This window comes from Gymnoscopelus braueri, assembly GCF_963280865.1.
Source record: "Gymnoscopelus braueri genome assembly, chromosome: 1".
Classification (NCBI taxonomy): domain Eukaryota; kingdom Metazoa; phylum Chordata; class Actinopteri; order Myctophiformes; family Myctophidae; genus Gymnoscopelus; species Gymnoscopelus braueri.
In genome coordinates this window covers 28,244,958-28,269,573 of record NC_137603.1, presented here as the reverse complement: position 1 = coordinate 28,269,573, position 24,616 = coordinate 28,244,958, and the positions used below count along the sequence as shown (strand labels likewise).

Below are 24,616 nucleotides of genomic sequence, written 5' to 3'. Positions count from 1 at the left end.
GTGGGTGCAGAATGTTTGGTAAAAAAACAACAAAAGATAATTCTTTGTAAGTAGTTGAATAATTAGGCTCAAGAAAACTTGCTTTAAGCAGCCTTATTTTTCAGCACTGTATGTCAAAACTAATCTGTGTGGTACATTATGAGCTTTGGGTTTTTCTGATGGTTCCCTACTTATCTGTTTCAGTATTAAGCCTTTCGCACAGCAAGCATATCCTATCCAGCCAGCAGTCACAACAGCCATTTCAAGTGAGATTTTTACCATATTTATTTAACCATTGATGCACTTTCTTAAAAACACCCAAGCTTCATCTTTAATATCACATGCTATTAGTCATTTTATTCTAATGTTTTAATGTCTTATTTTAAACACATTAACCATTAACTCTCCCTATTTTGGGCCAATATGTTTTTCTACAATAAATCTATATTTCTTTGTGTGATTTAAAACAAGTCAGATACAGCTGTTTGATGGTCAGTTTATTTTGATGTGACTGCAGGCTATGAGTCCACAACAGCCCCAAACCCCACAGTACCAGCATGGCATGGCCGTTCCATAGGTACATCCAAACTCCGATTAGTGGAATTCTCTGCCTTCCTAGAGCAACAGAGAGATCCAGACGCAGTAAGTAGAATGCACCACACTAAACTAAATCACTATGCCATAGTATCCCCCATCTCTGATCATCCAATCCCTAAATCTTTGAATACACCAGGTACACAGTTGCACAGTTTCCAGGTGTACTGTAGAGTCAGCTAAGTACACAACAAGACAGTTCTCAGTTGATGTATCTGTTAAATACTTGACCTATGGCGTTCACAATAACCTTGAAAACCCAAAGCAATAATAAATGACTAAATAGTGCTGGTATCCCAAAGGACATTCCTTACTAAATTTACACTGTAGACTGAGATATCGCCAATGAGACAATCCACAGACCCCTTGAATGTCATGTGAAAAGTCACACAAATCAGCAACTCTAAACCCATACCACACATTTTTTTATTGCTTGCCTTTGATGGGAGTAATCTGTCTATGTTTGTCTACATTCCCCTGAGAATTTTATTTTGCTATTGATACCACATGACAACAGCCATTAATCTTACATTTAGCTGAATATTTTGAGCCCCAAAGGCCACACAGAAAAAACAAGCTGCTCTGAAACTGCTCTTGCACCAAAGAGTAGAAGTGACTTTGAAATAACCCTAGCGATAGAAGGTATTACATTTGCTGCAGAAACCCTGTGATAATGATGCAGAATAAATATTTACTCTATGTTTCAATATAATGTATTTACTCTTACTCTTTTCTGAAGAGGATGGTTTCCATTAAGTGTGTCTATTGTACACACAATTCACAATACCTTTGGTTGAAACTTGCAAGACTACTTGAAAATTTGGCTCCAGTTAAGATATGGATTTTTAATCAGAATTGTCACATAAAATATATTTTATCTATTAAATAAATATGTATTTATTTTTGGCTGGTTCAGCCCTATATGTCTTTGAATGACTGACTGACTGACTGACTGAGTCACTGAATTATTAAGTTATACCATTGGTATACCTCATTTCACTGGTATGCAAATATACATTGTAACTAGTACACTTGCCTATCCACCTGTTTCCGCGGGAATTTACTGGAGCAAAAATCCTGTGTGGGAAACATCCTGCGGGGGGACCGGAAGTAGGAAATAGCGGCTCAGTGTGTTTACATTTGCCAGCAGAACGTAGCTCGTTCGCAGCGTGCATCCGTTGTCTGTCAACAACACAGTAGTCTGTAGTGTGCCTTGACTTCAGTGCGCTGACTCTCTCCCCATGCACCGCCCCCCCGCCCCCTTGCGCTTCAACTACATGCAAAAGGCCCGTTCGCCGCAGTACAGCTACGTTCTGCTGGCAAATGTAAACACACTGAGCCGCTATTTCCTACTTCCGGTCCCCCCGCAGGATGTTTCCCACACAGGATTTTTGCTCCAGTAAATTCCCGCGGAAACAGGTGGATAGGGCATAGCAGTGGGGGGCATTTTGTGGTGCCACAGATTGAAAACCCATTCATCTTTCCCATCAAGATTTACGAAAATATTTATATAATTATTTTAAGCCTGGAACCAAGCCATCCAGGCTCCTGGTGAATCATGACCATAAAACATTTAATTCTGTGTCAAAACATATTTGAAAACTGCAAAAAAGGGTATATATTAAATATAGTATATAATAATTACATTTTCAAAAAAAAATTGACACAAAATCAAATGTTTTATGGTCATGATTCACCAGGAGCCTGGATTGCTATATTAACATAATTGATATAAATATTGGAAAGAGATTTCCAAGAGATGGAGATTGTAAAGGAATGATCAACCTTTTTATGCTTTTGTTTTGGTGCTGTGTAATTTTATTTATAAGCTGTCCAGTTTTGAGCGCCATGCCCTCATGCCAAAACATTTTTTTTTTTTTTTTTTTTGTTTTTTTCCAAAAAAATCTCTATGGGAAAAATTAATGGGTTTATCTGTAGCACCACAAAATGGCCACCGGCTATGCCCTATAATGGAGAGCGCACACATTGCCGATTGACCCACACTTGTTTTCATGAATATCATTGAAGATGTCAAGAACTCTTAAAACAACTGAGAGGTTCATCATTTTGGTCACTTTCCATTGGGCTTGAGAAGGGGAACAGGCAAAAGCTGAATGTAAAGAGCTATAGACATCTACAGTGAATACCGATGAAGAATTATTTGAAAAACACAAAATACAGCTACTCTCACAGTCATAAGGGACCTGTTCTTATTTCAAGTTGCCATTGCCTTATATGTAGGCTATCTGACATTCTTTATTTGCCGTAATCTTTCTTTTGAATTATAAAGGATTGCGATCTCTCATCATTAATAAACCAAAATATCTTTAGATTTTTCAAAATACCTCTAGATTTAGACTTATTTCATCCTCTTTCAAGGGCACATATTTCACATCTACAGCAAAAGGAATTTAAAACGTTTGAACTTGAATCACACCATAACTCATTGTTTTGCAAAAATATTTTTTGCACAACTGCCAAACAAATACTTCACCTCAAAGATAAGCCTGCCAGTTGTATTATTAAAACCAAGATGTAGACGCATAATAACTCAGTACTCAGCTTACTGTATGTTTACCTTTTAAAAGTTCTATTTTTAAAACGTGTTTCTAAAACTGTACTTGTTCTTCCAGTACAACAAGCACCTCTTTGTGCATATTGGGCAGACAAACCATTCCTACAGTGATGCCTTGTTGGAGGCGGTGGACATTCGTCAGATTTATGACAAATTCCCTGAAAAGAAAGGAGGATTGAAAGAGCTCTTTGGCAAGGGTCCCCAGAATTCCTTCTTCCTCATAAAATTCTGGGTGAGTATCATTGTACCTGTAAAGTACTGTACAGCAGTGTTTCCCAAACAGTGGGTCGGGAGTCCGGACCCAGTTTTGGGTCACAGACCTATCTTTATGGATCGCGAGTAAATAATTTCCTACAATTTCTGTTAATTATTTCAAATTATTGAAATATCCCCCCCAAAAAAAGCAATACTTTTTTTTTTTTCGGAAATAACATTTTTCCAAAGCAATTCAAAATCAAAGCAATTCCATAAATGTAAACATCTTTTGAAAGAATTATTGAAAATAGCCAATCTACAATCTCACAGTCACAGTTGTGAGCTTATAGATTTTCACAATTTTGGGTCCCAGGGAGACATCAAAAATTCTCTTTTGGGTCTCAAGCTAAAAGGTTTGGGAACCACTGCTGCACAGTAAACATGTGTTTCTTTCTTCATGAACATTAATATGATGAAACAGGAAGAATATTCTTTTATAAATATAATTTACAAATCTCACAGATTTAAGCATACATTTTCAAATTGATTATATTTGATCATTGTACTCATATTTGATCAATGTACTTATTCCATTCTATATTATTAAACCCAATGTTACCAACTAGACCAAAAATGTTGTTACAGAGGCATAGAAATAATTAACAACGTTCAGGTTTATCTTCAGAGAAGGAATGTTATCATGGTCTAAATTAGAGGTCCTCAACCTTTTCTGGACCAGGGCCCACTTGAAAATCTTGAAAGACCACCCACCCACCTTGAAAGCCCACTCACCTGCATTTTCAGAGCATGCTTATTTTAATGATCAATCAATTGATTGCGTTCGGGCTTTGATGAATGGAACTCGCATAGTACTGTATACTTTAGGCTCCTATTTATCGGTATCATAATGAAAACTAATTTTCTTCACGGTTTTAAAGAAAAAATACAGTGAAATTGTTTCTACATCATTTTTTTATAATGTCATATTATCATTAAAATCTTTGTGTTTTGACAATTGCTTTTGAGGGCCCATTTGCAATATCCTAACGGCCCACCAGTGAGCCCTGGCCCACAGGTTGAGAATCACTGGTCTAAACAAAGAACACTGCACTGTTCCCTGCTATTTTTAGAGGGAAGAATTTCTAGAGAACTCGTGATCAAAGCACTCTCTAATTCGGTGTAATATCTCGAAACAATAGATTGACCCGGTTGCAGTCCCATTGGCTGTTTAAACATCGCATGTATTTTCTCCCTGATGCAAAATGCTAACTAGCGGCAGTCAACAAAGTGGAGCTGCATGCACTTGGACCAAGTCCCTTTAAATTCCTTTTGAAGTGACCGACCAATCTAAATTTCAAATGGGAGGCAGAATCTGCACAATAATGAAAGTACAACTGCTTTGCTTAATGAAGGAGGAGAATGTTGTCGAAGGATGTCTCCCCTTTTTGTATCCATAATGAACACTATGTTCTGGGCATAGAGAGGCTGCCCTCTGGGAGCAGACACTTTTCATGCGCACAAATCAGCCTTTTAACATAACTTCATTTTATCCTCCTCAGAATCTCGTTTACAAAAATGGCTACATTTACATGCTAATTCAAATGTGTCAGGGATGGTCTAATTTAATATTAGATCTACATGGATGGCTTAGACTTGTAGCTAATAATACATTTTAGTAATTGACAGCATCTTTTTTCAAACGCTATCCGAATACATGAACCAATAATGGCACCAGATGTGGATTGACAATTTATTTTGGAGGGATATTAATAAAAGTTATTATGTCAAAGCAGTTGAAGCTATTTTTATACGTACACCTGCTCCAATTGTCTAGCAAATATTTCCTGTCACCAGAGGGCAGTGTGGCCATTTTATTAAAAGAAGTAATGTTCCAGCATTGCTATAACCCTGCGATAAGAATGGATGCAAAGTTTCATATTAGCACTGTCTGGTGGAATCCTTGTATGTTGAAAACTGTTACTTTACGGAAAATGTAAAAAAGAAGATATGTTACTATCCACAAGCTCTTCCTCGGTTCAATATTATAAAACCCATAGACAGACTTAACCAATTTCACACAATATTATTATTATTTTTAAATTATTGTTTTACAGCAAAAACAGCAGATATACTTGTCGCATTATGATGTGTTGTGAACTTGCAGATTGGTTGTTTTTACTACTTTTGTGTGACACTGTAGGCTATATGACAAAGTAGGGCATTCATTTACGGGGGGGGGGGAGTTGGAAGAAATATGGAGATATGAGGTTTCTGCCCGACAGCAACATTATCTTATTCAATCACAATTACCCCTATTTGGAATTGTTCTTCAACACATGGTGAACAAAAGGGCTCCAATTTCCTCTGGTTCACAGGCGGACTTGAATTGCAACATTCAGGATGACACAGGAGCGTTCTATGGAGTGACCAGCCAGTATGAGAGCTCAGAGAACATGACCATAACCTGCTCTACAAAAGTGTGCTCCTTTGGCAAGCAGGTGGTCGAAAAAGTGGAAGTAAGTATAGGCCTACTTCATGTTTACCTGTTGAGATGTTTCTGTTCTGTGAACAGACCTATTCACACGGCAGCCATTTTGCTCTTGCTTCATACTTGGGGTGGTGAGAACCCCCGGCCCTTAAGTATGAAGTTAGAGCGAAATGACCGCCATGTGAATAGCACCAGAACAACCATGAATCGGGGTGATTATAATTTGCAATGTGATTTGGTAATTTGAGCTTTTAACATGTTTGCTTTCTTTTTTTCTTTCATTTTCTGTTTTGTCTTCATTCTTTCCCTTTCTGTAGACTGAATATGCACGGTTCGAGAATGGCCGTTTCGTCTACAGGATAAGCCGGTCACCTATGTGCGAATACATGATCAACTTCATCCATAAACTCAAACACCTGCCCGAGAAATACATGATGAACAGTGTGCTGGAGAACTTCACTATCTTATTGGTAATCGCTGCACTTGTGTGCTCCCTCACACTCACATACTCTTCCCTCCGGAAGCCTCCTGCACCGTACCTCACTTGTCTACTAAGTGGGCCAGGACCCTCTCCAGAACCATCATTATTTCTGTCTACTTCTTCAGGGTGGATTGCTGGGCCCTGGTGGCTGTAGTTGCTTTAAAAGAAGAAGAAGAAAAAAGGGGGGGGGGTATGTTACTGGCCATGAGATGAGTTCCTCTCCTTGGTCCTGCATTCCTCACATTCCACAGGGGATGGAAGTCAGTGCGAGGAGCCTCATTATCTACAGGGGAGGAGGCAGGCATAGAGGGAGGGTAAGAGGGGGCGGGAACCCCTGTTATTAGCCATCACATGGGGGCTCAAAGTCTCATTCTCTGCTGCCGAAAGGGCGGCAGGGAGAAGCAGAATGTCCCTTTTCTCTAAATCATATGTGGGTATGTGTGCTCTCAAAATAGTGCCTAGGCTTTTGTTCAGTTGCTTTGTCTTTTTTTTTTCTTTGCCCCTCGAGATTCTTCAGATTTTTCCAATCAGTCATGTTGCACTGCCCTCTGATTGACAACCTGTGTGAGATGTGTGTAACGCATAGCGACGTCTATTAATCCTGAGCCCGATTGCAATCCAAAAATACACACGCACTGAAAATATCTACAAACTCACAACAACACGTCGCACTGCGATCTGTTGTGAGCTTGTAGATCAACTATTTTCTGTGCGCGCCAGTGTCGCACAACTACATATAAATCAGACATTAAATACCATGCTTCTTTTGTGGGGCTGTGCGATATGACTTCAAATCAATAATCACGATTATTTCAAACTTTTGCCTCGATTACGATTAATGAACAATTGTTTTTTCTTTTCTTTGGGGAGGGGGTGAAAATAGCACATCTACAAGCAATTCGCCACGATGCCTCGCGTTGTGAGCTTGTAGATTCGCTATTTTTGCTATTTTTGCACACCAGCATTCTACAACAAAGTTTAATACAGGGTTTAAGTGCTTAATCAGACTAATCGATTTAGTCAATTATACAAAATCTATTAAATGAAGTAATAATAATAACCTACATGTTCTAAATGTCTGTTTTGATATAATACGTTTTCTGTTAACTGCCCAGCCCTAGTTGACACGCAATCTGTCTCTTTACCTTCCAGGTGGTGACAAACAGGGACACCCAGGAGACTTTGCTATGTATGGCGTGTGTCTTTGAAGTGTCAAACAGTGAGCACGGCGCCCAGCATCATATCTACCGACTCGTAAAGGAATGAACACCTGAACCCCCCACCCTCCCGATCCCCCTTTTCATAGACTTACCAACCTCAAAACAAGTGGCAGTGCCTCTAGCTTAAAATCACGTATGCGATGCTTTTTCATCATCTTTTTGTTTTATGCTGATGTCAGTTGTTATGGATTATTTTTTGTTTTTGTTTTAATGGATGTGTATGTTATTTGACTGCAGCTGTGAATTGCGGTACAGTTGTTTTATGTTTTAATACCGGAGTAATTTCTCATTTTAAATATGTAGAGTCGATCTCTGTAGGATATACAGTACATGTGGCTGCACATTGGTGAAGATTCATTTGGTAAACATAAATATATGTGTTGACGTTTTCTGCTTTATGTAAGAGGGAAAAAAAATATGTTGGCCCTTTTCCCCGTGGGCTGACATGGTCTATGTAATGTGTATGAGTGTATTTTGTATGTTGTGGATCATTTGTGAGTATATACATGCTGTAGATATACAAACATACACACACAGCCAATGGACTTTCCAAAGAAACAAAAAAATATAACAACAACACTAAGAAGTTATAGTGATCATCACTATACAAAAAAAAAATTCAGGAACACACCAAGCCCTTTGAAGCACTCCACATCTTCAGCCTAATTTATACTTTGACGTAGAACAGGGTCACTCACTAGCTATTTTATGTGAGCGACGCAGTCGTATAAATTAGCCATTGAACACTAACAACAGAAGGATTGCACTGTGAAAGTACTACAGATTGTAGTTTTACTTGCATCTCTTTTTTCTTTTTTTTATCCTAGGAAGAATCATGTTGCATTATGGGAACACCTGTTACACATCCCTGCGCTGCAAAATTAGTCTTTCTCCTGTGACAAATGATTAGAACAGCGATTCCAAACCTGTGGACCAGGGCCCCCAAATAATTGGCAAAAGATTTTAATGACAATATAGCATTAATATTAAAATAGATTGAAAAAATAATACTGATAAATAGGATAAGTATGCAATGTTAGTTCCATTGATTTAAACCGGAACACATAAGATTGATTGATCATTCTAATGTGACCACTGTAACCACTTGCAACGTAACAAGTGGTCATATGTGTGGGCCGCTTTCGAGATTTTCAATTGGGCCCTGACTCAGCAAACGTTGGGAACCACTGGACTAGAACATTGTTGAGATTTTTTATAGTGAAAGCACTATTTAAACTACTCTGATTGGACTGTCAGCATGTCCAAAGCACTTTGTTTTCCTTTTCTTGGACATGCCTTAGTGATGCTAACTTTTTTTTTCTTTCTTTTAGATCTGTGGTTTTTAGAATATAATACATAAATCATGAGACAATACATCACTTGTAGACAGCAGGCCTTGCTCAGTATGCAGTGGCATTGCCCCTGAACGATGCATTTTTCAATCTCAGATCCCCCCCCCTCCCCCTCTGGTCATTGCAGTGTAATTTGTAAAAAGTCCAAGCCAGAGTTTTTGCTGCCTTTATGTTAAAGCCTGAGTTAGTCTTTACACACCGGGGAATAACGAATAACTAATACGAAATTTCGCATCATAACTTTTCATATAGTTGATCCCTAATTCATACAGGTTGATGCAAATGTAGCCTATATTTGCGGTGAAAAGTCGACCTCATTCCAAAAGTAAAACGCATCTCTATTGCCGTATAATATTTGTTCTGCGTGTATCTAATCATGACACAAACAACAGTTTGAAATCTATATTTTCAGATGAATTAATCGAACGAGGAAAAAAAACACCCCCTGGTGTGTAAGGACCTTTATACTTAGTTGTGTGTGAGTGTCGTGCACCGAAAATAGACAATCTACACGTTCGCAGCAGCGCTGCAATGCATTGTGAGCATGTAGAAGTAGATCTGATATTTCCGGTGCGCGACTCCAGCAAGCAACTATGGATAAATCCGGCTTAACACTGCCCCGTCTTTCTGTGGCCTACACCAGTTCCAAGCCTTAAGCATTATATATTGTTTTATAGTTTGTGTGAATAACAAAAGCTGCCACTAAAGCTGTGATCTCCTTGCTGGAAGACCCTTGATATGTTTGCATTGTGTAAGAAGTTCACAACACAATCTGCCAAAGTGTACAGTGCCTTAGAGTATAATGTAACATTATCCCATGTTTTCTTTTGTCTAAAATCAGTTGCATTGAGAGAACAGAAAAAGAAGTAAAAACCAACTCACCAATGTATGACTTGTTACATTTGACCACATCTGTGAGACATCAGTGTTCATTTTGACTTTGTTGCACGATCCTTTCGACAATTGAGTGTTGCAAGTTGCAAGTAAATACGTCATATTTGTCGGGTGACCCTTGTCAAAGGGGTTGTATGACAAAGTATGAATTACCTTTTGCTTTTACGTGGTACACACTTAGAAATATGGGATTCTGCTGAACTAGATTTTCAACCACAGAACTCCTAAACACCTCTAAGGGACGTAATACGTTGATTCATACAGACTAATGTTTTTAGCCCTAACCCTTGACAGCGCTAATCTGTTTTTCTAAAGAGTGTATTATATACAGTACAAGAACTGACTTTGCCTTTCGTATCATAAAAGACCAAAAATACAGAGATTAACTGCATCTCTTGTCATGTCCTGCACTGTAGCAAGAAAGTGCCTTTGGGTTTAAATTTCCAGCTTCAAAACAGAAAATTATAAATTGCATGTTGCTAGACCAAAAAAGTTGACATACATGAAACTAATCACCACATTGCCTTTTATGAAGGTCTGTAATGTTGGCAGGGGATATCTGGCGACTGGTCAAATAAATTATACATGTTGCTTTTTACTGCAGTATAATTTAATGTTGAGAATGAATCTACAGTATTTAAAGAAAACCTATTTCTTTGTTTTACATCAAAGTCTGAACGACCTGTTGGCATGTATGTACAGCCACACTGACAGTTACTACAAGCAAGATGTTGATTCAAACTGGGCTGTAAGAAATCATATGTTTTGCTCAAACGTTTGAAGCAAATTCTAAACTATATATATATATACAGTATTTTTTTTTATTTCATACTTCTAGAATATTGCCATTGACAATATATAGCTCTGTCGCCAGTGAGGTTCCAAACTCATAAGATGGTTCAGCATTTTAAAGCTTTCCTCATTGGTCCCTGAGCTGAAAACACTACAAGTTTTGCCTAAAATGTAGACCTGATAAGGCATCAAATATCACATTAACTTAATCTGCCTAATTTGTTTCTCACTTCAAATATAAATTTTAAATTATTTTCATAAAGTGTTTTGTTTTTTTGCTTTTGTACTACAACATACTTTATGAAATTAGACCATACGTTTGTGAAAGTACAATGCATCATCCCCCCCTTAAGCCGGACTTACAGTAGTTGCAGTTGCACATGGCGAAAACAGCTGATCTACAAGCTCACACTGTGTCACACTGCGATGCGTTGTAAGCTTGTAGATCATTTCTCTTTAATGTGTGACACCGCATGCAACAAAATCAAGCTCTTTAGATTTCCAGGTTCAAGGAATTGATGTCATTCTCAGAGCTTGAAAAGCTGCTAGACCGTACGAGGCCCCACAGTAAAATCGTCAGTTTACATTTAACCCTTTAAGACCTGAGGCCCATTCTACAAATGCCTTCTAAATCAGTAGTTCTCACACTTTCAAGATTTTTCAAAAATGTAAAAACAAAAAAAACTGATTTACAAGCTTGCACCGCGGCAGGAAGTGACGCGCTGTGAGCTTGTATAGCTGCTATTTTTGAATAGCCAACGCAAAAATCTAAAATGACACAGATGCTTTCCCGGTTTTAATGGGTTCGCTTTCAGTTAAATTAACACTGAGGACTTTACTGTGCATAGAGGCTTACTGTATATGTTTCACATTCAAGGCCATAGCTACTCAATAATTTAATAGGCATACCGTATATATTTTTTGTAATGTTCTTGTATGTTTTGTTATGTTTACCCTGTGTACCTGTTCACATTTATTGATCACTTAGTGAGACGTTCCTGTTTTATTATTGTATTTGTATACAATTGTACTTGGTTTTGTGATGACATTGTCTGTAATATTGCAAGTCCAAGAGGATGGTAATGATGTTATTGCTAGACTGCTGGTACATTTGGAAATGTCATTTCCACATGACTCTTACAATCTTGGGACAAGTGGACATCTTTTAACTTCATGAAAGTCTTGACTGGGACTGTTTGAATAAAAATCAATTTCCACAAAACAGCTGAGTCAAGGAATCGTGACAGAAATATACCAGCAGTTTAGCTCTTTTTGTTAATGTAATTCTGTCTAAATGTAGGTACTGGTACCTTACAGCCTGAATTATACTTTGTTGTATACGACAGAGTATAAATTAAGCATATTTTGTTTTTGTTACAATTTTCAGATGTTGGCTTTAAAGAGACCTTTCACACAGCTCAGATGGTGTCATGCTATTGAGTTTTGTGTGCAGATCTCTTTTTATTATATGTAAAAAGGTGCTTTTGTAAAAACAAAGTTATATCCTAGCTTTTCTTGGTACAGAGGTGTGATATCTTTTCATATCCATAAGGACAGTAAAGTCTGGGAGCAAGGGAGAAAAAAAGAAGCTCTTCTATGTGTATGTGTTACTGCATATTGTTTTGGCTTCGTAACATGATGATGCCTTCTTGATAATAGTAGGTATTTTGTAGCTTTCTAGATACTTTGTAGGTATGCAATATTGAAGTTTAATAAATCTGGAAAATACCGTTTCCTTTTTTGTGGTCTTTTCATTATAAAACCGAAAGATATGCAAAGCAAAGATGAGAAGAAAGTTGTATTCACGCAGCCACAAATATATTTGAGGTATGGGACTGACTGAAGCATAGTGACAAATGGACAATGCATCCAGGGGTCATCGCCATGCTGGCTTGTGGACATTTTTTACAAAATATATTTTTTTGCCACGGACATAAAACATTAGTGGACAATACTATTACCAAAAACACTAGCCCTGAATGACCATAAATGTAGTTGTGTTCAACGTAGGTTCGGGAGTAGAGACCGCCCTCTGCTCAGTGCTCAGCCACTCACGTTCATGATCAAGTTCACCTGCGCTGCTTATCTCTCAGCCAATCCACGTAGCAATCACCACAGTATAAATACACCTGCGATTGTCATACTTACCTGTTTGATTTCGCTTGCGTTCTCAAATTGCCCTCCTCCTTCCCAACATTCCTCCATTATTTTTTGCTCTCCTATCATCTCTACCTTCTTTCCTCCAGGAGCCCCGGGGGAGGGGGGGCAGCGTTCGGAGCAGAGGCGACAGACAGCTCCAGGGCCGAGCAACCATGGTCGTCTGGCTCCCGAGACTACACCCCCACCCTGAGTCTCGCCCCACCTCGGGCTCCTCATCAAGACACATACTGTACATCTCATTCCATTCAATAAATACTGTTCAACTTGAGCAGAAGGTGTGGTCTCTTACTAGTGAACAGGTCTGTAACTCTGAGAGTGTTCAAATGGTGTCCATTTGGTTACACTCTCAGAGTTATGGGGGTCCTTGCACCAGGGACAAGACCGAGTCTTTGCCACGGACACATTTGTTTGTGTATGCATATTGATGACCCCTGTGAAGCATAGATATAAATGATAGCTTGACGTGTCAGTTGTGTATTAAAACGACTAACAAATGGACACTGAAGCATTATCTCATTGATTGTGTAAACACTATATAAACAGTAGGTGGAGCCATTCACCCATCTTGGCCTATTTTAATGAACAGAGTTGCGGTGCTGGACGTCAACAACAGAGGGAGCCAGTGGTAAATAAATAACGACATGTACTGGTCTACTAGACCTGTGCACTTTCTTCTTTGACAATATCATTCATTTACACAATTAAACAATACTATCTGTGGCATATTTAACCTGCAGTGAGTTGCTTCTATTTTGGAGAACTTCCCAAATGTAGGCAGGACTATATTTGAGGTGTCAACACGCAGCTTTGATGCATTCCATCTCCAGATTGATCTCAGTTATGGATTAGGGCCTCACTGACAATCTCAGCTGGAACATGATCAACCACACAGTGGTGTAAAGTAACAAAGTACATTTACTCAAGTACTGTAGCCTACTTCAGTACAACTTTGAGGTACTTTTACTTTACTGAAGTATTTCCAAATTTCAGTGCTTTTACTTCTACTCCACTACTCCAGAGGAAAATATTGTACTTTTTACTCCAATACAATTATTTGACAACTTTAGTTACTAGTTACTTAGATTTTGATTATTATTACAAAACATACACTAACCACTTAGTTCAGCCCTATTTCAACTTTGGCAATCTGAAAATAGCCGATCTTCAAGCTCACAAGGTCGCATAGCAATGCCTTGTGAGCTTGTAGATCTGCTATTTTCACATGATTTTAATACATTTTATACACTTGAAAACTTGTGAAATGGGATACTGTGCATGATGAGAACTTTTACTCATACTGTATAACTATTTTTATGTCAATATACTTAAGTACTTTTACTCAAGTACATTTTGAATACCAAACTTGTACGTTTAATATTTCTAAATTGCGGTATCGATACTTTTACTTAAGTAAAATATTTGAGAACTTTTTCCAAGCTTCAGGGACACAATACACAATTTGGACTCAATTTGAGTAGCAGTCATGTGACCACAGCAAAGGTAGTCTTGTCCTCGCAGTCTCAGGGTTGCCATGTCCGCTTATTATAACGACTTTTTTGGGCTTCTTTTTCTGTTGCTTGTAAAAAATGTTAGTTGTGGGTTGCGTTTTTTGGGCTTGTTTCTAAAGTAAACTTGCTTAATTGGGCTTGCTTCCTAATTTTTTGTTTTATTATTTAAACCAGTGGTTCTCAAATATTTTCATGAAAATGTTTTGTGCCCCCCAGGGGAGCATTTCTGTTGAAAGAATGTTTAAAACATATTCCACATTTTGGTCCAAGAGCTTTTGAAAGTAGCAGATCTACAAGCTCACAATGCGTCACATCGCGACGCCTTGTGAGCTTGTAGATCGGCAATTTTCAAGCCGATAAAGCTCATGTAGCCCAACTTTGATTATTTTGGGCTTGTTTTCATAGTCCCAGTTGCTTATTTCTCTCGCACAATCTGGCAACACCGAGTCTCAGCATCCAATAGGGTGATGGATGCTTGTAGGAAACTTTGGTCACACATGATCCGTGCGTAAAATCAACAGTCTCAGCCTCTCAGACACGTGAAGAAGTTATTTTAAGAATGGCTGAGTACGTTTCTCACCATAACTCATAACGAAGTACGATTTGGACTTCCAATCCCAGATGGAATCAGAAGAAGACAGTCATATCTCGGTGTGGTTTTGCCGAGAGGAAAAACTTGTCTCCGGTTTGTCAAGACGCACCACCTGCGCCGACGTGATGCGAGCGCTTCTTCTGGAGGACCAACAGAACCTCTCTGGAGGATCGCCACGTTCCTGTTATTGCATCGTGGAGAAATGGAGAGGCTTCGAGAGGATCTTGCCGCACAAAACGAAGATCTTGCGCCTTTGGAGCGCATGGGGAGAGGAGCAGGAGAACGTGAGGTTTGTCCTGGTTAAAAATGAGGCGTCTGAGTTACCAAACCATGGACCTCGGAGCGCAGAGGCGCGCGTGGTGCTCAGCAAGGAGCACCATGCCATCAGCAAAGAGAGTGTTGTCAAGGGGACATCCAGGGCCACCATGGGTGGCTTCTCATCAGAGGGGACAGCCAGGGCCACCACAGAGGGGACAGCAAGGGCCACCATGGGTGGCTTCTCACCAGAGAAGCAACGTCGGATTGTCAGGAAAGCTTTCAGAAAGTTGGATAAGATCAACAAGAAGAAGAGGGCCAAGGGCAAGGCTACAACATCCAGGGACACGTCGTCTGGGGAGAAGATGGAGACGTTAGTTCACCTTGTGATTTCCCAAGACCACGCTGTTCGTCAACAGATCCAGCGAATCCAGGAGTTGGATGCGGAGATCGAAAGGTGTGAGGCAAAAGTTCACTTTGACAGAATCAAGCAACATGGTGTTAATTATGTGCAAGACACGTATTTGTGTGTGGATGTCACCACTGGCACTGACACGCTCTGTACTGGTGAGGGCGAGGAGCTGTGCTCGGTGGTGGGGGGTCTTGCCAGATTTGAAGAGTATGTCCAGAGATGTGAGGAGGTGGTCCAGCTACAAGAGCAGCTAACCGAGCATGAAGCACTCATGGAAAAAGTGACTTTGGAGATCCAAGAGGAGTTGAACCAAAGGTGGATGGAGAGGAGGCAAAATGAGCTCTCTGGCAAAAAGACTTGTGAGAGGGCATCATCATCATCATTATCATCATCATCATCATCATCAGTCCAAAGCACAGACACTGACTGTCTAAGTCCAGGGACAGACACACCACCAGAAAACGAGTTGCTTTTGGAAGAAGAGAGGATCAAAACACAACTAGATACAAGCTTATACATCGGCCTTCGCTTGAATACAGACTTGGAAGCTATTAGGAACGATCTAAACCTGATCCAGGAGATCTGGGGGGAAAAGGAAAGGGAGATAACGGAGTTGCTGGAGAAAGTCACCACTTTGGATATGCAGGAAGGGTCATTGAGGAGTGAGAAAGGCAATCTGCTGGCTGCAGAGACAGAAGTTATGTGCACTTTAGACACCAAAACTGAATGGGTAGAGCAAGCCAGAGGTCTCTCAAAGACTTGTAATGTTAATGATGATGACTCCTCAGACACAGGCTTGAGTTCCCTGCACAGTCAGGATTCAGATAACCTCCCCATTTGCGAGTCACTAGTTTAGCCTCAAGGCTGGACAATTATAGCGATATCGATATCGTAATATGAGACTGGATCTTGTCTGGGATTTTGTATATCGTAATAACATGATATGGCATACATGTTGTCTTTGTCTTTTCCTGGTTTTGTCACTTAAGCCTTATTTTATACTTTCAAAAAGGGACAAAAATAAATAAATAGTGGAAAAAGACAGTATTCAAGCTCGGGACATGTTGTGAACTTGTAGATTGGCTATTTCCGTTATTGATGATATTGTCACAATATCAATAGAGCTATATTTTGTCTATATCGCCCATCCCTACACTAGTGGAGCCTAATAGCATTTCACTACCAAAAAATATTATTTTGTATTGATGAAAGATAATTGTTTAGGTTTGCAGAATTTGAAATTTTACTCTCAGGATCTGGTGTAGGTTTTATAGGATACATTTGGAATAGGTTATGATTTGATTATGCATTGGTTGGATAATGGGCATTTAGCAAGTTAAATGCAAGGGTTTAATCAACATATATAGTAAGCATTTAGGTGCACTTTTGGACATTGTTGCCTGCTCTTTCTTTAAGTTTGTTTGAAATGACATGGCACAACAAATGAGTTGTCCTTTCTGTCATGTTAGTATTGTTGACTGAGGCAGAAGTCAGAAAAGGAGAAAGTGTATATGGTATAAAGGTTTTTGATATTTTTTTAAATAAATATACTTGAAAGTTGTTTATGAGTAACAGTATCTATGTACAACACCTGATTTTTGTGATAAATTGTGTTTTGTAATGGACACACCCTTCATTGAGGGGTGGCCATAGCTGAATGGGTAGAGAGGGTAGAGAGGGTAGAGAGGCTGTCTGGGAAACAGAAAGTCCCCGGTTTGCATCCCCGCCCCGGTCTATGTGTCGAAGTGTCCCTGAGCAAACTACTCCTGACACTTAGGATGTGTTAAATGCATTTCACTGTATATGCAAATATACAGTGACAAATACCGCAAAGGAGTGCAGACCAAATTATTACTGTAGTTATTATTAAAAACAAATGATCATACCAGACTTTTTCATATGTGGGTCGTTTGTCACTCTTAACTTGGATAGGATTTCATTCATTGAGATGCAGTGTATGTATGCATGATTGTTATTGAAATCTGATGCCTGTCAAAACAATACAGTATCTTAAACATTTTGAAATCACAAGAAACCATTATGTAATCCATATGTGAGAACATCAACATCAGAATATAATTTTTATTAAGTGTGGTAAGTGTCATGTGATTTCAATTTGAGCTGTTTAAGATATGTCTTGAGAGGCATCAGACTTCAATAACAATCATGAATAAGCCGTTATATCTCAATAACAGAAAAATATAGTAGAAAAAGCTTTTGAGGAATGAAATTCTACCAAAGAAAACGTGTCAAAGGGCTGGTATGGTCGTTTTTTCACTATTATGAGAAATTGTAAACCACTGAATCCAGTAAGAACATTTTTGTTTTTTTGTTTTCTTCACCTGAGAGGACATTGCATGTCTTAAACTGGGTCAAAGTGACAGTCATTCATCTTCAATTCATCTTACAATTAATTCCATCTCTTTGATTGCTCTTGAATCTCTCTCTGAGCTCCACCCAACCCCTCTCTAATAGGTTTTCTGACATAGTGATGACCTTCAACAAGGCTGTTGGAAGAAGGGGGTGGCTCTTAAATCTCTGCAGAGGAGATTGCATGCGCCATTATTTCAACATTCCATTGCATACTGTTGCTGCTGTATGGGGTTTGAACATTATACAAGTCTCGTTGCTTTTGGAAACATATCATCTTAAAACAAGATCTAATTCGCCCCAAATGTATTCTAAAATATCTGAAAAAGAGACCTGATTTAGGATCAAAGCCCAAGATTATTCAAATACAGATAAACAGGAAACAGAAAATAATTGTGCTGCAGGATTGAGAGAGATCATTTTGTTGTAGGCCAATTTACAGGTATGTCATTTACGTTGGGTTTTAGACAAATTACAAAAATAAGGTCTTTAGCGAACAAATACTTGATAAATACTACATGATATTGACATGTTTTGTTCAACAAGATCATTTCCACAAATCAACTAGGATTTTTATATAATAATTAATAACATTAAACGTTTTTAAAGCACATAACAGCTTCAAAATTCACGATTGAGATATTAATTGGCGTAATTTATACAAAACCTGAAACTCGTAGTTAATCAAAATGGAAAAAAGCATTGGAAATCTGTCAAGGGATTAGGGAACCCTCTGTGAACTCACTTCCAGATTTTAGGATTACAAACTGTAGCACTGTAGCACCACCAGTTGTGGAAAAAGTACTCAAATGTTTTACTTAAGTAAAAGTATCAATACATCTAGTATTCGCCTACCTAGATGTGTGGACAAATTAAAACAAAGGGACACTTTAGTTGGAGACATCTCTTGACATAATAGTTGAAGGTGCAAAATCTGGGTGGGTAGATACATGATGTATTAATAGAAAAGTAGCTTTAGGGCATTTACTCTATCCCAAGCATACCATATTACGCAAAGGCTGAGGTGTTGCCTGTTTACTCAATGCAATTCATAAAATCTTAATGTGCTCTCCTTGGTCTCACCTTTTCACTGTAGTAAATTTACAGCTGTATTCAAATGTATATATATCAAAGGATGGGGACATCAGAACAGTTTTATGTTTCCTTCTCATATAACATGACCTTTGAGTTGTAGTTATAAAAGTCAAACATAAAAAAGATGTGTAACGATACACGAGATCTGATACTTTAAGAGCAAGTAACACTGAGACCAGGCAGAAAGGCAAAACCAGATGTAAGAACAGTCCCTTAAAGGGACACTATAGCACTTTTGATGTGCATTTCACTTAATTATCCTCCAAGTCTGTAGAAACAACAATATGTGCGATGCAATCCATAATTGACCGAGCACGTGTTCCAAACATTCCACAATGCGTTTTGTTGGCCTGGCACGCCCATTGTCTATGGCTGCCATTACATCAACCTGATTCACGTTTTCTGATCTCAAGACTGAACAAGGACAATGCCAAGGATCCCCAAATTGATATGTATTTGACTGTGTACCCTATTTGAAAAGGGGTCCACAGCCAAATACATCAAAACCTTTCAAAAATAGCAGATCTACAATCTCACAACAAGTGTTGTGAGCTAGTAGATCTGCTATTTTCGAATGGCTGAAAAATATAATAGGGCCAACTGTTCCTCATTTTGCGGGGAATCCTGGAACCCCCTCAAGGACCCCTGGGGGTCCCCCGGCCCTACTTTGAGAACCAATGAGCTAAACAACAGCAAGTAATAGGTTGTACCCTTGTGACATCACTGGAGTAAACGTTTTAGCTAATACAACATTAGCCCAGACGTTATAGAGATAATGTTGAAATTTGTGACAGTGTCCCCTTTATGTTTATAAATATTATTATTGTTGATCAAGTATTACCTTGGTGTACTCCTTCGCTGATTAGCTTGTCAGTCTTCAGTACTTTGCAATTAATAACCTCCGCTACAAAGCCAAAGTGGCTTTAATTGCATGTGGTAAAAATAAAAGAATAATCCGCTAGTATTCTTTAATGGACTTACAATTTCAAAAGCTTTATAGAAGTCTCAGACAGATGTGAATGGGCATCAGCTGCATTTGAATTCAGAACCACTCAGCCTGAAGCATCATTGAGTTACTGACCGTGCAAAATAGCATTGGAAATCTGGCAGGGAACTCATTTCTAATTCACTTCAGATTTTAGGACAAGTTAACACTCTAGTTGTGCTAGCTTCATACACTGCTATTTCAGGAGCTATGACATGTTGGAATTCCAACATGTCTTTCTTGGCAGCTGATGTCTTTGTGACAGCTCTCTTTAAAACACCTATAAAGGGGAGGACAAACATATCTGAGTACAAACAGCTCTTTCTTTATGAAAGCCAAGGCAGAGCAAAGTACAAGGTGGAGGGAGCTGGATAGTAAACACTTGCATGAAAGCCAGAGGCTTTCAATGGTGCCACCAAGATGCTCTGTACATCTCTCTGATGCTTGGTTGAGTCAGCTGGGACGTTCAAAGAAAGGCACACGAAAAAAAACAGCATATAAAACTGTAGTTCATGGCAACAGCACAAAGGCAATTACATCATCATGTCAGCTCCAGTCCTCAAACCACTTTGTCAGGGCCCAATTACTAGCCGTACACAGGGAGGATCACATGGCTCCCTTCAAGCCAGGGCACAACAATCTCTTCTCTCTACGAAAAGCCCATGTTCCTCATCAGTTTCCAGTCAATGAACAGCAACAGCAAATACTCTAACAACCTGCAACCATAGTCAAAGTTGTATTGATTTGAAAAGACAGAGAACAAATCATTAAAAGGAAGCTAAAAGTTATAATACAAAAGCTACAGTAATCACTCATGCTTGTAAACTCAACGGAATTCACATTCGACTTAGTAATACAGTTTACTTTACTAAACAACTCTGGCCGTCTAAAACTTGATTTATATATAACTATGAACATACCAAGGAACCCCACCTTTTGAGAACAAACATAAGACACCCAGTGATGATGGACACCTTTTGTGTCAATGGGGGAAGTGTTTAACATTATTCTGAAAAAGTTGTTTACTCTAGCCTTTCGAGGGAATGTGGTGTCTCTGTTTTTCCCATGGTGGCGGGCTAGCTGGCTGGCCGGGAACACTATGCCAAATTCAGTTGACAGCCGAGGACAAACTGCAAAGGTGCATGTGCAAATGCTGAACACCATCGTGGACTTAAACATGTTCTTGCTTGTTCTCTTAGTGAGGCAAGACACCTTCCAAACAGTCTAAAGCTGAGTTTCTTCATTGACCATCTGTAAGCTCTGTAATAATGTGGACAGCAATCATTTAGTACCAGTCTGTGTTTTTTTGTTGTTGCCAGACCCAGAGGGTCGGCCTACATGAGGCTTTGTCCCTATTTCGTCCATATATGGGGATAAATGTCTGTCCATCTTGTGTCCCTCTTTCGCCCATACATGGGCATAGACACAGGCTGACACGTCATGTGAAGTCCGGCTTAGCAGTGACGTAGTGCTCTGATCTTATAAAGTACTTATTCTGGGTCTGGCAGAACCAGATCTCCTGGTCTTGTTTTTTTTACATAGATCATAACACTACTTGCATAGCAGCCAATTGTCAGATGTACAGCTTCAGTAGCAGGTTATTATGGTTAGTGTTAACCCATTGATCATATCATAAACAAACTGAAAAGTAATATTCTAAAGTCACACGTCCATGTTATTGTCTCTGCCAGGCCGAAGGTGTGGCCGAGACTATGTTTTCGCCCCTGTCCGTCCGTGTGTCAGTCTGTGTGTCCGTCCATCCATCTGTGAGCAGTTAATCTCCGGCACCATTGGACCTATCGGCATGAAAATTTGCCCACCCACTCCTTGGAGGCCAAGTAAAAACCTCAGCCCCAAACGTCTCTGTTCCCTGTTATAGCACCACCAGGAGGCTGATGTTTGCAAAACATATTTTTTTATATTACTCCTACAGATTGTGTCCAAACATTCCGCCAATCGGTACACATTATCTCTATAGTCATGTGATCAAGAAGGATCTGTCCGATTTTTCATATTCCATCCTGATTGGCTAAGATTGGCTTCCAAAGTTTACAGGAGTGGCCTGTTTTGAACAAAATGTCTCAAACCATGAACGCAGCGTCCGATTGCCACTTTGCGCGCACATTCCCACTAGGCCAAGGAAGAAATGCAAGCATACCCTTTTCAAATCGGCCTCATGGTGGCGCTATAACAGGCCTATTGAAGTTTTGGCCTATAACTCCTGAACCGTAGGTCATACAAACTTGGATCATTATGTAACTCCTCAAATAAGCCACGCCCATTTCCACCTGACAAGATCTTCCGCCATGTTTCGTTAAAAAAAATATACCTTTGCTGGCCCACAATAAGCTACCTGGCCTGGCAGAGACCTGTGCTCCGAGGAGCAAATATTTCTTGTTTTGCTCAAAGTAAGAGATTAAAAGGTTGGCCTAATGAAAAGGAACAACGAATGACAAGAACACTGCTGTTTATTGCATTTCATGTTGGCAGTTTAGTTAGTCCGTGCACCCTATCCAGTCTACGAGGTTTTCCAAATGAAGGGAAAGACATAATATGTGTTTGCAGCGTTATGTCCACCATGGGCGCTTATGCATTAGTCAAACCTGCACATTGTGAGTGAATATTGCGGAGACACCCACATAGTGCTCGGCGATAAGGATAAATACGATCAAATAAAATAAATTATTCTCCAAAATAACGAAAATTGTAGATTTACAAGCTCAAGTGTTGCATGTGAGCTTGTAGATCGGCTAATTTCTACAAAATAGTGCTTAAGTGATTAAAACCAGGGGTTACGACATTTATTGTATTACAATATTACAGTATCCAAAATCCCAGCCAATATCATGTCACAACAACATCCCTGTTGGCCATTCAATAACGCCTTAAATCTGGTTCTTTTGCTATTGGTCTAATTGGTGGTTAGACTCATTCATTTCTATTACTCTGCTCTTAAAACCTCTATTTTTATGACAATACTGTACATATACAGTACAGTGCAAGTGCTCAAGGCCAGGCAAGTCTTTACTGTAATATACCTGGTCTGGTACTCTTTTCCTAGTCCCAGTGTGTTGCTACCTGCTGACCCTTTTTTGCATCTTTATCATTATTATTAGTATGTGCTGCTACCCTTAACTGTATCTCCTTTTTCTGCATCTGTCCTGTGTTTTGTTTTACTGCTGTAATGCCATCGACAAGGGAATTTCCCCCATGGGATCAATAAAGGTCTATCTATGTAACTATCTATGGTGCATCAGTTTACCACCCTCAATAACAGACTGAAACTGCACCTATGGGTGCGCTCTTAAGAGTTAAACTGAGTGTACTAGACACAGATATAAGAAATTACATAGCTTACCACACCACACACAGACAATAGGAAGTACTGTAGGCTACTGCACGTAGGCTTTGAATCGCAGTTTTCCTGCCTGTTATATGTAAATATATAGATGCTGGGGGCCTTATAGACCCAGCAGAATGTAGGAGCACCCAGAGGAAGTGCAGAGGTGATAAAAGGCACAGGGGAGAAATCTGCCCCCAGGGCTTTCAGAAAGCCTGGGGCAAATGTCTTCTTTGTGCTGATGAAAGAGGAAGTACGGCAGGCCCTTTTTTTCATGCACACCGGTTACAGGCCCATTACGGGTCCATTTACACACTCTGAGAGTTAAATGAACACTCAGGGTTTTGCAGTGTCTATGTCTCTCTGTATTAGTGTCTTTCACATGGCTCTATTCACAGGAACTGTCAGTGAAAACCTTTTATGTCAAATGTGGGAAGTTTTAGTAAAGGTTTTCCCTCATTACTAAAGTTTCGAAACATTTCAAAGATTTCAAAATGTTCCAAAATTGCACAAACATAAGATCTACAAAGGTTAGGGTGCGTTGTGAGCTATACGCATTGTGAGCTATTTGTCAAACGACATAAGGCTTAAGTGGAACATTTTTCCAACTCAGATATCCAACTTTCCATGTATAAGTAAACACACGTGCACAACGTGCATCGCACAAACAAACACATGGAAGAAATTAACAAAGGAAATGACCCAGGCTTTTGTTCTTTGGGTCATTGACTGGTTCAGGGGTCATATTAGCACAGGTTAATGCTACTGATGTATTACTTCCTTCTGGCTCATTATGCAGAGTGGTCATAGAGGCCAACAGTTGGGATGCAGGGCCAGTTCTCCCTCACCCTGGCTATTTGTGGGCTGGGCATATGGATGACCTGTGGTGCTGCATGAACACTGACGGCCTCTGGGGACCACAGGTCTCCACATGGACACTACATCATTATGTCGACTTAATCAACTCCATCAATGAGAGCCTTACCATTATGCACTGCTACTGTGTGACTGTGTCTAAGACGGAAAGTTCAACTTAATTACTTTTAACCTGGCTCCCATTATAGGAGATATTTATTTAAAAAAAGTAAAAACCCTCCAAAAGATTTCAAAGAATTTAATCATTTTCAATATTTCAGAAATAAAAGTTATTGAAGCCCCAGAGTTGCGACGTGTTGTGTGTGCCTTTAAATCAGCTATCTTCACTATCCGTCATATGACAAGTATATAGGGCTTAAGTGGTTAAAGAATATCCTCTTTAGACTTTCACTGTTCAGAATCTATAAAAGTGGCAATTTATCATTTAGCCTATTGTTTTGTCTAGATGCTTTA

At 39.3% G+C, this 24,616-nt stretch overlaps 2 protein-coding genes across 2 annotated transcripts in view; both read left to right on the top strand.

Moving 5' to 3' along the window:
- The window catches only part of tead1b (TEA domain family member 1b), a 58,917-nt gene extending 49,148 nt beyond the window's left edge, over nt 1–9,769 (top strand). Inside the window, exons 9-14 of the mRNA XM_080431229.1 lie at nt 184–245; nt 497–621; nt 3,207–3,380; nt 5,719–5,859; nt 6,149–6,301; nt 7,465–9,769. Coding sequence (XP_080287355.1) covers nt 184–245; nt 497–621; nt 3,207–3,380; nt 5,719–5,859; nt 6,149–6,301; nt 7,465–7,578 — 769 coding nt within the window. The 3' untranslated portion in view covers nt 7,579–9,769. The remainder of the gene's footprint in view (nt 1–183; nt 246–496; nt 622–3,206; nt 3,381–5,718; nt 5,860–6,148; nt 6,302–7,464) is intronic.
- Nucleotides 9,770–14,836: 5,067 nt separating this feature from the next.
- rassf10b (Ras association domain family member 10b) lies at nt 14,837–16,574 on the top strand. The gene has a single exon (XM_080430566.1). The coding sequence runs from the start codon at nt 14,860–14,862 to the stop codon at nt 16,351–16,353; it is 1,494 nt and encodes a 497-aa protein (XP_080286692.1). The 5' UTR covers nt 14,837–14,859; the 3' UTR covers nt 16,354–16,574.
- The last annotated feature ends 8,042 nt before the right edge of the window (nt 16,575–24,616 follow it).